The sequence below is a fragment of the Sceloporus undulatus genome, chromosome 1 (assembly GCF_019175285.1).
Source record: "Sceloporus undulatus isolate JIND9_A2432 ecotype Alabama chromosome 1, SceUnd_v1.1, whole genome shotgun sequence".
NCBI lineage: Eukaryota > Metazoa > Chordata > Lepidosauria > Squamata > Phrynosomatidae > Sceloporus > Sceloporus undulatus.
Genome location: NC_056522.1, coordinates 35159924 through 35175069, shown reverse-complemented (window position 1 = coordinate 35175069; position 15146 = coordinate 35159924). Strand labels below are relative to the sequence as shown.

At 40.7% G+C, this 15146-nt stretch overlaps 1 protein-coding gene across 1 annotated transcript in view; it reads left to right on the top strand.

Moving 5' to 3' along the window:
- Positions 1-15146, top strand: part of INTS7 (integrator complex subunit 7) — a 52515-nt gene that overhangs the window by 16840 nt on the left and 20529 nt on the right. Inside the window, 6 exon segments of the mRNA XM_042439268.1 lie at positions 620-754; positions 3526-3623; positions 6190-6234; positions 6236-6430; positions 10067-10204; positions 13935-14141. Coding sequence (XP_042295202.1) covers positions 620-754; positions 3526-3623; positions 6190-6234; positions 6236-6430; positions 10067-10204; positions 13935-14141 — 818 coding nt within the window.

Sequence of the window (15146 nt, the reverse complement as noted above, 5' to 3'; positions counted from 1 at the left end):
AAGGGGAAATTTTTACCTTTAGAGCACTTCTTTATTGCCCAAGAGACTGATTTGAAAAAACAGTCAGGTAACAGGATCCTCAAATTTCAACTTAACTTTCTAGGTAACATTATTTCTGTTCCTATCTTGTCCACAAAACCCTGCATGCATGTTGCTTGTGGCTTTCAGAAAAATTCTCACGTAAAATTAACAAAACATAACTTACTCTTTGCTAAGTTTTGTGCTGAGCACTTGTGTGGGAGAAAGGGATTCTTATTTCGCTTCCTGTTGAGAACTGCAGAAGTCAAAAATTGCCATGAATATCTTTTCACTCCCTTCCACAATGCCACTAGAGGAATGAGGAAGCGGGACATTATGAGAGCTACTAGTTCTTATTCTTTGAAGACTTTGAGCTGTGTACAAAATGGGTGAGCTGTTCAGCAGCCTTGGTTCACTGTTTTCAAAAATCAGGGAGTCTTTTGTATCTTGGAATCTTTCACATACTCTCTCCTGCAGGCTGAGCAGTGCTTTGTGACAATACAAGACCAAGTTCCTACTTTCCCACTCATATTCAAATTGTGCACAATATATAATTAGTATTACTGTGCTTTTTAGAAATGTCTCTCTCCTTCTCACTTAGGAGTGACAGCTACTACAGCAAGATCATCTGATCTAATCAAACTGGCACAGGAGTGCTGTTACCACAATAACCAGGGCATTGCTTCTCATGGAGTACGAGTTCTGACAAATATAGCTGCTTCCTGCCAGGAAAAAGGTAATTGTGGAACATATACATAGGAACATATACATGGAGAGATGCACTGGGGGTCCTCCATGTTTGGCATAATGTGCTCTTTTTTCCTTTGGGAAGCAAGCTGAGGTGCTGTGAAGTGTTATCTTAGCTGCTAAATTTGAGAGTTCAAACTCAAATTCAGTTTTGTCATTTTTTATTGCTAATTAGTTTTCTCTGACTGATGAAAGCTAAGTATGTCTGTTATGCTTTGCCACTATAAATACAATGGATTTTAGTGCAATAGTCTTAAGCTGAAAATTCCATGTGTGAGCCTCTATCAAAACTCGCAGTAACCCTGAGCCATTCCCCTTTCTTTGGGGTTTATCCAAAGCTTGTTGTTTAAGAAATCAAATGTCAGTTTTAAATCACTACAGATTAAGCTGTTCAGTATCTGGGAAAGAAAGGCATCTGACAGAAAAGAACCCATATTGTAATGTTGTGCTCACACAGGGAGAAAGCTATGGTTTTCCAAAGCTAATATTCATTTCCAGACCAGTTTTCCAGCAGCCAGCTGAGTGCAGAGAATCTCTCCTGGTGAATACTGCCTGTCTTAAACATGGCTTCATAGATTTTTATGTTTTCCTAACTCCTGCTAGAAAAACATAACCTCCTGCTTCAGTGCAGTTGGAAGAAGCATCCTTGTCCCCATAGCAACTGAGACACTACCCTGTCTTAGTTCCATAGAAGCACCTGCATTGCACACAAGTGATCACTCAGGTCCTGTTCAGTTTAGGTCCAAAAGTTATACTGAAGTAAGACTAAAGAGTGATGCAGACCTACCATGGTTGCTCTGACTGATGACCTTTGTCTGGGCATCGACAGTGGTAGTGTGACCCTGTTGGTGTTACTAGATCTCTCGGTGGCTTTTGACACCATGACATCCTCTTGAGTCGCCTGGGAGGGCTAGGGATTGGAAGTACTGGATTGCAGTGATTCCATTCCTTCCTCTCAGGCAGATTCCAGAGGGTGATGCTCAGGGACAGTTGCTCTGCAAGGAAAGAGCTTAATTGTGGCATCCCACAAGGTGCCATCCTGTCACCAATGCTTTTTAACATATACATGAAGCCGCTGGGAGAGATTATCCTCAGGCATGGGGCGGGGTGTTTCAGTACGCTGATGACACCCAGATATATTTCTCCATTTCTCGGTCATCAGCTTTGACTTCACATGGTGTCTCTCTCTCAGCGACTGTCTTAAGGCAGTAATGGACTGGATGAGGGAAAACAAATTGAAGCTGAATCCAGACAAAACGGAGGTACTTACGGTATCGGCTCCGAACCCAGGTATCAGGATACAACCTCCAGTCCTGGAAGGGTCACACTCCCCTCAAAGGACTGTGTTCGCAGTCTGGGGGTGCTCCTAGATCCGTCGCTTCACATGAAAAATCAGGTGAATGCGATGGTCAGGAGTGCCTGTTATCAGCTTCGGCTGATATGCCAACTGCGCCCTTTCCTGGAAATCAGGGATCTTGATGCACTGGTAACTTCACTCCTTGATTTCTGTAATGCACTCTACATGGGGCTACCCTCGTGCTTAGTCCGGAAACTTCAATTAGTTCAAAACATGGCAGCCAGATTGGTCTCTGGTACATCCAGAAGAGACCATATAACACTGATCTTAAGATCACTTCACTGGCTGCCCATTAGTTTCCAGGCCCAGTACAAGGTGTTGGTTATCACCTTTAAAGCCCTAAATGGCTTGGGTCCAACCTATCTTCGGGACAGTCTCCTTCCATATAATCCTCCCCGTACGCTTAGATCCTCAGGGAGGAATTCGCTACAGCCTTATAAAACAAGGCTGTCCATGATCTCCCAAAGGAATTTCTTAGCTGTCATGCCCCAACTCTAAAAAAGCTATAAAGACGGATCTCTTCTGGCAGGCCTTTCCTGAATAGTTCTCCAGCCATAAGAAGGAAAATCTAATTGCTGACTTCTGACTTTACCACAGTTTATTGAATTGTTTTTAAGTATGTTCCATGTTTTAAACTCCACATTGTTTAATTGTATTGGGGGGGGGGGGGGGTGGGGGGTTTGAACTACAGGGGTACCCCGGGTTACGAATTTAATTCGTTCCGCCGCCGCTTTCGTAACCCGAAAGGCTTTCGCAAGCCGAAAACCCATAGGCGCTAGTGGGGAAAAGCCGCGATTTGGTGCGAAAAAGCTCCGAAAAGCACCAAAATTGCTTTCGTAACCCGAAATAACCTTCGTAACCCGGAACAGTTTTTTTCAATTGATTTTTTTCGTAACCCGGAAATTTCGTAAGGCGGCGCATTCGTATCCCGGGGTACCACTGTATATATTTTAACCTTGTAAGCCACCGATTGCATTTTGTAGAGAGACGAGAATATAAATAAATTTTATTATTATTATTATTATTGTTGTTGTTGTTATTTATGGCCAAATCAAATAGTTATTTTCTTTACATGGCTGTTGGCTGCCTCTTGCCAAAAAGGTTGAGCATGCTAAGTGAGACTGAAAAAATTGCATTTGTGTTTCAGCTGTGTTAAATCTTATGAGATTTGTTTTTTAAAAATATTTTGCTTTTGCTGTCCTGCAGTAAGATGCATCCTGAATTTCAGACTTGCAGATTTAAGGAAGGGAATTGCTTCTCTGCCTTTTGACCACGCTCAAGTGCAAAATTAAGAAAGGGATGAAATCAAAAGATCAGTGTTATTTTTCACAGTCATGAGCACCAAGGGGGCAGAGTAGCTAGTATTAGAGTAGTAGGGAATAACATATAGATCTTTCTCCTAGATCTTCTGCCACTGGAGCAAGATGCAGTCTTTGGCCTTGAATCTCTTCTTGTTCTTTGTAATCAAGACAGCAATCCAGGTACTCAAGCAACTTTAAAGGTAAATAATGTTGTTTTGTGTTGCTTTATCTTAAATATGTAAGTAATGAATTTTGGTGTTTATACTGAAGATGCTTTGTGGTCTGATTAAATTCTAGTTCTAATCTTGTTCTGCATTAAAAGTAGATGTGTATACTTGAACATTACATAACGTACTCAGAACAAGGTCAGTACTCAAGATCTAAGTAAGTCCTGAAAGTGGAGCCTTGGGGAAGTATCAAGGGAGGATTTGACCTGATTTGATTTAATTCAAATTTGATTTGATTTAACCACGACTGAAGAATAAAATTACAAAAAAATATCTTTCTCCGTCTGTTCTTGCACACTTTCTCGCTTTTATCATAGAATCTTAGAGTTGGTAGGGACTACAAGGGTCAACTACTCCAACCCTTACCATGCAAGAACTAAAGCATTCCTGAAAGATGCCCATCCAACCTCTGTTTAAAAACCTCCAAAGATGGAGAGTCCATCATCTTCCAAGGCAATCTTTTCCACTGTTGAGCAGCTCGTACAGTAAAAATGCTCTTCCTAATATTTAGGTGGAATCTATTTTTTTGTTATTTGAATCCATCGGTTCATGTTACAGTTCTTTTATAACTAAGGACTAAACGTTGACATGCCGATGAAATGACAACTTTTATTGAACCAAGTACACACACTGTTTCGTTTAGCTGTTTAGCACATTGATGAGAAATAATGTGTTATACTTTATCTATATGTAATCTTAGGCCTGATGGTAATGTGGCAGGTGAAAGATTGAAAAAGAGGTGGAACTTACAGTGCTGTCCTGTATATGTTTAATTAGAAGTGAATTTCACTGATTTTCTAGGGAGTCGCTTCCAAATATGCAGAGTTCTGCAGCCTTTGATTTCTTTGATAAACACCTTTTAAATGGAATTTGTTTCTCAGTAAATTTGTTTTTAAATTGTAGTATAAGATTTACTCAGATTTACATCCTGACTTGGATGTAACACTGAACGGTGATTTTACACATGGCTTGGGAACCTCTGGCCCTTTAGATGTTAATAAACTCTTACTCTCCTCATGTTTCACCATTAGCTAGACTGGAAGGTGGTGATAGGAAGTGATGTCCAACAATATTTAGAAGATTCCATTTTCCCCACCCTGGTTTAACACTGCAAAGATGTTTAGTCAACCCTCTTCTTCTGGCATGGCTGCAAGAAAAATCAGCAACATCTGTTTTCCATTCAAACGTGGAACTCTGGTTAAATAAACCAAGGCATGTTCAGAAACCACAGTTTGAGTTTGGCTTTTTTCTAACAAACCATTGTTCAAACCAGGGATGGGTAACCTGTGACCCTCTAGGTTTTGTTGGACTGCAGCCCACATTATTCTTCAGCATTGACTCTGGTAGCTAGAATCAACAATATCTAGAGAGCCACAAATTACACACCCTGGTCCTTGGAACAACAACATGTCATTAGCTTTAAACCAGAAAGCCATGATGCATCCATTCTCTTTGCAGTAAGCTAGGGGAGGAGACAGAAGGAAAGAGATGATCAGGAGACTGAGGTTCATTAGCATAGCACTAAAATCCAGTAAATGCTGCACTGAGCAACAGACAAGAGAGATCCTCTCACAGCTACAGGAGTTTGCCGCATACCATGTAGCTGTGGACAAGTCTACATAGGGATCACCGAACGCAGTGTACAAACACGAATCGAGGAACATGAGAGACACTGCAGACTGAGTCAGCCAGAAAAATTAGCAGTAGCAGAACACGTTATAAACTATCCTGGGCATAAAATACTCTTTGATAACACAGAAATTCTGGACCATGTCAACAACTATCAGGTCAGAATACACAGGGAAGCCATTGAAATCCACAAACATCTGGATAATTTCAACTGGAAAGAAGAAACCCTTAAAGTGAACAGAGTTTGGCTACCAGTCCTGAAAAATAGGAGAATCAGGACTCTGCAAATGAGAAACCACCCAGTGTCAGGGGCTTTCCCAGCAAACAATGATCACCAATTAGCAGACACTAATCCTCCTTGCATATCCTCCCAACTTGAGGCCCTGCCAACAACAATACACAGATTAACATGTAAATCCCTACCCATGGTCACACAGTGTGTGTGTGTGTCTGTCTGTCTGTCTGTCTGTCTGTCCAACTCACTTCCATCAGCATTCTCTGAAGATGCCAGCAACAGATGCTGGTGAAACATCAGAAATAAACTCTTGTAGAACATGGCCACATAGCCGGAAAAACCCACAAAAATCTATAGCACTAAATTGTTACTTATTCAGTTCAAAGTGCTGGCCATGACCTAAAAAGCCTTACAGTTAAATAAATTAATTAAATGTTATTGTAAAAATATTTATTTATTTAAACAATTTTATTTGTGAGTTGCCTTGGGTCCCTTTCTGGGAGAAATGAAATTGATGATGATGAAGCTTTTTATTATGTGATCATATTCTTCTGTATGTTATGCTTCATGTTGCCACTTCTTAGTAACCTGAGTACTGTGACCTGATGTTAGCACCTGTTTAAAAGTGACAGATGGGGAATGAATTCTGAGAAAGTGTCACTTGTTTTATTGCAGAGAGCACTCAACTGCATGGTGAAGCTGGCCAAGTGTCGCCCCCCTTCTCAGCCAATCCATTGTTGAATCCTTGTTGACACAGCTGCACAGCACTCAAGATGCTGCCCGGATTCTCATTTGCCATTGCTTGGCAGCCATCGCCATGCAGTTGCCTGTTTTAGGAGATGGAATGCTGGGAGACCTGATAGATCTCTATAAAGTGATTGGACGGTCAGCTTCTGATAAACAACAAGAGCTTTTGGTGAGGAAAATTGATTCAAGATAATTATTCTCGATAGCAAATGGGCCTGGGTAGAATCAGGTTGAATAATTGCTTAGCAAGCTACTTACAGAATAGGTTGTAGCTTGATAGTTCATTTAGCAGTTTGCTGTCTTAGTAAATGGAGTGAAAAGAATGACATGGTAACAAGACTGCCGGGTTTTTGCCACCTGTTCTCTTCCTAGGATCTTTTTTTCCCTAGGAAAACTTCATGGAATGTTTATATTGTGGCTACATTTTGGGCATTTTATAATTGTAATTTTCCATTTTAAGTACTTGGACTCAAGATTTGTGGTTAAATAGACACAGTTGTTACCCACTATGAGGGCCATGTCCTCTGGAGGACACTCCAAAAAACAATTACTCAAGGGAATTTGTTTTTAACTGAAAGGTAGGGGTGGGGGTAGACAGCCCATGAGATCTTTTACTAGCTATACCAGTTCCTGATTCACAGAACTCCAGAGGCAGGTTTGCCAATAACAATGATAATTATATAAAAAAAAAAAAAAAGGCAAAAAAAAAAAAAAAAAAAAAAAAAAAAAAAAAAAAAAAAAAAAAAAAAAAAAAAAAAAAAAAAAAAAAAAAAAAAAAAAAAAATAAGCCACACACAAATATATATACTGGAGAGGCTAAAGGAATCAAGGCGTTCAAAGAGGAACAGGTCAGCTGTGAGGCTCCCCTCACAGTTACCTGAGATAATCTGTTTTTCTATGACTGGGGGTCCTTGATGAAATTTGGGATTCTGCAGCTTCCATGGCACAGGGGAGTTGGGCAAGCTGCAGAGGAATTTAGCCAGAATGACCAACAGAGATTCTGCCTGCCAACTGACTAAGCCCAAGATTGAAGCAAAATGGCCTAGTATATATGTCCCATTTCCACCTTGAGGCTAATCCCAAGAGCAAATGGTTGGGAAATGACTTCAGCATTGTTTTTCTAAGTTACCAAGACAGATAGACTTAATGTGCAGTCTTGCCAGGGCTTTGGTTGTCTAAGAACTCCTTAGCCACTTCCTTTGTCCCAGATCCCCTTCAGGGTGATTGATTCAATCAGGCTGGTGCCTGCCACTCCAATCTTGCTAACCTTACCTGGAATTTTCCACCTAGACTCATGGCTTTCACATGGGTGTCATAGGAAAGTCATACAGGCTATGTACTTTATCATATTTTCAATATCAAAGTATTGAGGTACCCCTGAGAGGACCCATGGGCCCATGTAGCACAGTGTATATAAAGAAGAAGGGGAGCCATAGGGATTTCTCAGTTCAGCACAAGGAGAGAGCTGTAAAAATCAGACGGGGATAGTGTGAGACACTGTATCTGTTTTAAGAAGCTTCTTCAACATAGAAAAGAAGAAGTAGCATGCAGGAAGGACATGCCAAAGTAGGACTGTAAACCAAGAAAGTCAGAATAGGAAAGACCACAGATATTAAGGTGTGGCTTTAACAACCCTAGGGGTAAAATAGGGGGAGGTACTGTTGAAGAGGAGATGAAAGAGGGAAGTAAATGAATTGGGTGAATTTTATAAAGAAATTTAAATAATGCTGTAGGTGAAGAGAAGGCTATTAACTTTACAACTTTGACATATCACTCCTTTTCTATTGTATTTACAAAGAAGGCCTGGCTTAGACATAAGTTCTTATGTAGGTAATAAAGGAAAATGAAAAATCTGTACCCCAATGAGAAATATGGAATAATAAGTCCCATCAGTTTCAGTGTGACTTTTTACTAAATAAAACTAGCTGTATTATTCTTAATTCCTGTTCAGTCCAGTAGGTGGCACTTGTTTTACATAAGCAGTGTATGGTCAAACAGGAGATTTGTAATATTGCTGCCTCTTTGTAGAATTAAAAATATATAGATTTTTGTCATGTTTCCACATGCTGATTTTCTTCTATATCTTCTGTGTATATGTATGATAAATCAGTGATAACCTTAAGATCAGCATTAAAATGGTCATATTTTACATGAATACCCAGTTATTCAAAATGATGAAAGAGCTCCAAAACCTTCTGTTATTTCTCACTCTTGGCTATGCTGTCTAGAGCCAATGAAAATTTCAGTTCAACTTTTAGAGGGCAATATGTTTATCACCCTTTCTTGAAAACATTCTTTTCTTATAATCCAGAATCTCATATCACAGTTTGAATCTAGTTTTGAGTGTATGGCTGCAGTACAGGCATTTAACCACTGCGCCACCAGGGTTGCGCAGTGGTTAAATGCCTGTACTGCAGCCATACACTCAAAACCGCAAGGTTGCAAGTTCAAGACCAGCAAAAGGGCCCAAGCTCGACTCAGGCTTGCATCCTTCCGAGGTCGCTAAAATGAGTACCCAGACTGTTGGGGGCAAATTAGCTTACTTGCTAATTAGCTTACTTGCTGTTCACCGCTATGATCTTTGGAATAGCGGTATATAAATAAAACAAATTATTAATATTATTATCATTATATAAGGGTTGCTGAACAAGAAAAGAAGTACTAATTATCAGCATATAGGGAGGGATGCTCATGTTGACAATGCTAAGCCATATTCAAAGATATAGCTGTGTTAGGCCCTTTACAGACCAGCCTGAAAGGCCGGCATGGGGACAGAGTCGGGGTGTAGCGTCCTCTTGACGCACGCCTGACTGGCCCCCCCAAGGTGCCCTGACACCATGTGCCACTCCATAAGGTGCATGGTGTCATGGTGCGCCTCCGGCGCTACGTCCAAATGATGCAGTGCTGAAGGAGCGCCATATAGTCCTGCTGCCATATCTATGGTACCCCTTTGAGGACACAAAAAGGAACTGTTTTTTGCGGCTCCTTTTTGCGGCCTCGAAAGGCTGGACTGGGCTGCGGCATGAGGTTGCCATGGCCCCGATCCAATTAGGAAAGGGGCGGCTGGAGGCTGCCCCTTAGGTGGGGTCTGTCGAGCTCCTTAGTTTGTATCAATATATGAAGATTTTTTTAGCACCCTTGAAACAGAGAGAAGTTTGCAGCATAAGCTTTCATAGGGCCAGAACAGACAGGCCAAAATAAAGCTGCTTTGGGTCACTTTGGAGGTATGCTGTTTAAATGATGCGTGCATCCTAAGAGGCCAGAAGCTGCACCGAAGCTGTGCTCCAGTTCTTAGGACCCATAGACTCAGGCCCTGAGTAGACTGGCGATAAATGTCGGCATCGGGCAGAGTGGGAGCGTGGTGACTCATGGTGCATGCCCAGACTCTGCCCCATACTGGCATGATGCTGTGCACCCCACGTCATGTTGGCACAGTGTGTACACACATTTCACCAAAGGAGCACCAAAAAGCCATGGCACTGGTGGCTATGGGGCCATTTCATGGTGCAAAAAGAAGCCAGTTTTTGCTGCTTTTTTTTTGCGCTGCAGACCTGCTGGGTTAGGGGCATGGTGTGCTGTTGCCACATCCCCGATCAGGGAGGGAAAGGGGCAGCAGGATGGGCCGTCTGTAAAGCCCCTCAGTTTCCTTCATGAGATGAAAGCTTATGCTACAGATTTCTTTTTCTCACTCTCAAAGTTGCTGCAAGATCTCTTTGCTATCTCTTTGTATAATGTTAAACAGTTCACTTTTATTCTTGAATAACTTCATTTAGACTTGTCTGGTTAATTTTTTTTTCTTCATCAGGTCTCTCTTGCTACAGTGATATTTGTTGCTAGTCAAAAGAGTTTATCATCTGATGTAAAAACTGTTATCAAACAACAGCTTGAAAATGTCTCCAATGGATGGACAGCTTATAGGATAGCCAGGCAAGCTTCTAGAATGGTATGTGTGATCACTGGCTGTGTTCGGGTTTTCTCTATATAGAGTGATAATGTATAGTTAAAATTTATTTTGTATATGTATTTTAAATTTAAAATTATAAATTTTAAATTCCATGTGGAAATATATTTTTAGAGAAAACTCTGCACTGGAAGCTTCTATCTCACTGCTGTGGTGTATAGTGGCTGCATTTTTTTGCTGTTGTTGTTTTTACTCTATCCCAAGGCAAAGCAGAATTTAAAATAGAATTAAGACATGTGACTGGGTGCTAAAATAAAACTATTCTGAAACTATTGAAAAGCCAGCTAATGATAGATAAACTCTCATTAGCTCTTTGGCAAATCCAGCTATTTTTTTCTTTATGCCAGTTCATTGGCAGCATATGGGGATCTGACAGGTTTGTACCTTCCACAACCTGTCAACCTCCCAGTGGAGTAGATTCAAAGCCATCTACATGAAGGGTTGGGTGCCTGGGGACTGGAACTTCACAGAAGCTGAGCCCTAATTGCAATTTTCCATTGGTTGTTAATGGTTAGCAATAGCAAGCAATAACAATTACATTTCTATGCCGCTTATCAGTGGTGAACTAAGTACTCTGTAAGTGATTTACAATGTGTAAGGTAATTGCCCCCAACAAGCTAGGTGCTCATTTTAGCAACCTACAGAAGGATGCAAGGCTGAGTGGAGCTTGGAGCAGCTGAGATCGAACTCGCAACCTTGTGACTGTAGTACAGACATTTAACCACTGTGCCACCACAGCTCCCTGTCGTCGACTTTGACTTATGGCAAGCCTATGAATGAGAGACCTCCAAGTTATCCTATCATCATCAACAGTCCTGCTCAGGTCCTTCAGATTCAGAGCTATAGCCTTCTTGATTGAATCAGTCCATTTATAACAGGGGTCTTCCTCCTTTCCAGCTACCTTCTATTTCGCCAAGCATTATTTGATTTTCTAATGAGCCTTGCCTTCTCATGATATGTCCAAAGTATGACAGTCTTAAGCTTAGTCATCTGGGCTTTTAGGTAGAGATCAGGCTTCGTTTGCTGTAGGCTCTCTATTTGTTCTATTTGTCTTTTTTGGCCATCCATAGTATCCAGAGAACTCTCCTCCGGCATGAACTTTCAAATAAAATGATTCTTTGTCTTGTCAGTATCTTTCACTGTCTGGGTTTCACAACTGAAAACGCAATGCCATGGACAATCCTGACTTTGATATTCAATGATATATTACATCTTTACACTTGAGAGTTTTTTTCCATTACTGTAAGAGAAAAAAATAAAGATAAACTGTAGATCATGTCTCAAGATACATATGAAAACTTATTTTCTTATACATCTGTTGTTCAGATCTTGTTAAGTTTGCTGGAACCAATGAGAAACAAAATTTGACCTGCTGCACGCTGTCTTTTCCCCAGCCTAAGACCTTTCTCTAGAACAGAGAGAATGCACTTGTGCTGTTAAACTAGGATTGTGAGAAAAGAGATCTCTTTTCCTTCAGTTAACATTAACAATCATATCAAAAACTGCAAGTCCTTGAGTTTCTTGTGCATTAGACAAGGAAGTCTACCTGGTGAGAAGGATAAAACAAAGTGCCATAAAACAGTGAGAACAAAGACTGCTGCTTTTTGTACTAGGATTGCAGTCTCCCAATTAAATATCTATTTCTGAAAGGTTTGGACCATGTCTTGTGTGACACTTATTTGCACATGTCAGTGACACTCAAAGTGTCAGTATCTGGAGTGATGCTAGTCCCCAAGCCATGGGCTGCTTGTCTGTGAAGAATTTCCAGGAAAGAAATACATAGTTCTTAAAGGGGACAAAAAATGTTGCCAGTCCCTGGCACATTGGAGGAAAAAAACCCTCTGCCGGTCCCCAATATAAAATAGCTTAAGAAGCAGTGCATTAGATTACAAATTTGAAACAAACATTCCATTTAGTCCTAAAATATGGCACTAGAGCCTAAGAAACTGGAAGAAATTTCTAAATGTTTACTTCATATGTATCCCAGAGTTCTTTCTGATATTTTGTTTTGTGAAATGTTGCACCTGAAAAAATATATATATTCAACTTTAGGAAAGGATATGAACTATCCCTGCTTATATTTTAAAATGAGATTTATTTTTTAAACATTGCAAATAGTTCCCATTGCCATGTGCATACTTTTATATATGTTTTATAATCTATCAACTGTGGCAGAAACCTCAAGACATTTCAGCAAGGCTTGCCATAAGTCAAAGTTGACTCACCAAAACCGGTAGGCATTTCTCAGTGGGATAGGAACATTTAAGCCCCCTGCCCATCTTGTCTGTTGTGTATAAATTTGCAAAAGAAACTGATTTCAAGTGGTGAATTCATTGTTTTGCATTGGGAAAAACCGGGGAGGGAGAAGATACATTATACAGTAATCCCTTCTCTTACGCTGGGATCCCTGCATAAGGGAAATTCCGCATACACTTCAGCCCCATTAAAGCCAATGGGGCTCATGCTTGCAGTGGTGTGTGCACCATTGGCATGTTCACCATTACTCTTTCTGACACGCAGCACCACTTCTACCGGTGCAGCTTCCATCATATGCTGGAAGCTGTGTAAGATGCACCCGCGTATGACGCAGGCGCACTGTAATTAATTGGCCTAGCCTAGTGTTTAGAGCAGGGGTAGGCAGCCTTTTTGAGCCGGGGGCCCGGTTGCTGTCCCTCAGACAACTGGGAGGCCGAAGCCAAAAAAAATAAATAATTAAATATTTTTTATTTTATTTTTTTACAAAATTAATTAAATAAATAAACCGGGACAAATATAAGACAAACTTTTCAAATGGAGGACACTTTTTAAAAAAAATGGAGGACACGCAAAAAAAAATTGTTAAATTTGTTACAAAAATGTTAATATAAATGCATGTTTCGGAGGCTTCTATAAATAATTGCCCCCCCTTGCCTGCCGCTTGCCCCCCCCCCCTTGCCCACCTCCTCCTGATAGGTCAAAGACCCCATGTCCTCACACAAGAGGCCAAAGGCTCCGGCGGCAATTGGCGGCAGGACCGGGCTGGGGCCGGTCCCAAGGCCTTGCCGGGCCGCATCCGGCCCGCGGGCCGCAGGTTGCCTACCCCTGGTTTAGAGTCACATTGTTCCAGTAGAATAAAAAAAGAGATAATGAAGGACAGTCACTTTACTTACAATCAGAAAGTTGCAAAATAGTTAGTAAGCTTGTAGGACTCTCAGGCTGGGCATTATTATTAAACAACAGGGTGAGTATTCTTCAGAAATGTTGAATATAATTCTGCAGTTTCAGAATTTAAAACAAACTTTTTCCATGGCTGTTTAGACTGATAATATGAGATGAGAGATTATGGATTAAGTGTGGTAGTGGCATGTGTGGGGCACAGGAAGAATGGTTTACAAACCGAACCAAAGAAGATAGGGAAGAATCCCTGAATGGATTATTACTTCCATCAGCACCATCCTAGTGGACATTGGGGCTACAAATCAAAAGATTACCGTTTGGTAACTGTTAGTTGGAGCATATTTCTGAGCAAGGCAGGGATGGGAGATACACCAAAAATATTCAAAATCCTTGAGTTTGTTCAAGATAAACACTGCAAGATTGATTTTAATACGCACGCGCGCGCACACACACACACACTTTGAGGTGTGTGTGTATCCATTCCTGTTGTGTGCTTTGTGTTAGATACGGACAGCCTCATGCTTTTTCAATTACAGTCTCCTGTTTCCCTCTGTAGGGTAACCATGGCATGGCCAGAGAGCTCTATCAAAGCTTGCTGACTCAGGTGGCTTCAGAACACTTCTACTTCTGGCTGAACAGTTTGAAGGAGTTTTCCCATGCAGAGCAGTGCTTAACAGGGCTGCAGGAGGATGATTATAGTTCGGCACTGTCTTGCATCGCTGAATCACTAAAATCATATCACAAAGGAATAGCATCCTTAACGGTAAGTGTAAATCCCCACACACACACACACACGTTACTTATTATACATATGTAAGTTAAAGCCGTTTTCCTCCTCACTTATGGTGTTTTTAGTTAGATTCTTCAAAAACACTGGAAATATCAGTGGTGTGTTCATTCTCTGTTATCCTGAGTCAGGTAGTACTATGCACTAAGGAGTTGTACTTTCAGAGGAGCTGTCACTTTAGCAGTGATTCATCTGAAACCTGTGTTCAGGTAGCTGGGCGCTTTTTCAGTAACACATTTGGTGTGGAGACTACAGGTCCTCTCACTGAAATATTTAGATTCTATGTCATCTCAGGGTTGATAACAGTGTAGTGGTCTATTGAGAGGTCATGATCTGTGGAGTCTGGGCAGATCTAGGCATTGCTGAGATTTGACATACTTATCGTTTTAAGCAGGCATAGTCTACTCCATCCATGTTGTTGTGTGCCTTTTAAATCATTTCTGATTTATGAGAACCGTAAGGTGAACCTATTACGGAATTTTCTTGGCCAGATTTGTTCAGCGGAGGTTTGTTATTGCCTTCCCCTGAGGCTGAGAGCATGTGACTTGCCCAAGATCACCCAGTGGCTTTCATGGCTGAGCTGAGAATCAAACCCTGGAATCCAGAGTCATATTACAACACTCAACCCACTAAGCCACACCATCCACAACTTTAAAAAATAATGGAGGTATTCCCCCCCAAAAAAAGTTAATACTGTACTTTTCTTTCTGGGAGCTCAAGTTGACTATCAATACAAACAATAAACTTAATAGCTTAAAAGATTTTTCCAATTTAAAAAAGAAATATACCTGCTGAATATGAAAATGTCAAAATAATAGCACAGTAGCTCAACAGTAGGAAAGGTATATCAAATATTTTATTAAAATTGATGACATTAAATGGTAAATTTGAAAACTACATGTTCTGTTTGCCTTCTTAAAAAGGAAGATTTCTGCAGCTTCCAAAAGGTTTTAAATGAGGAAGTGAGATTTAGGTATAACA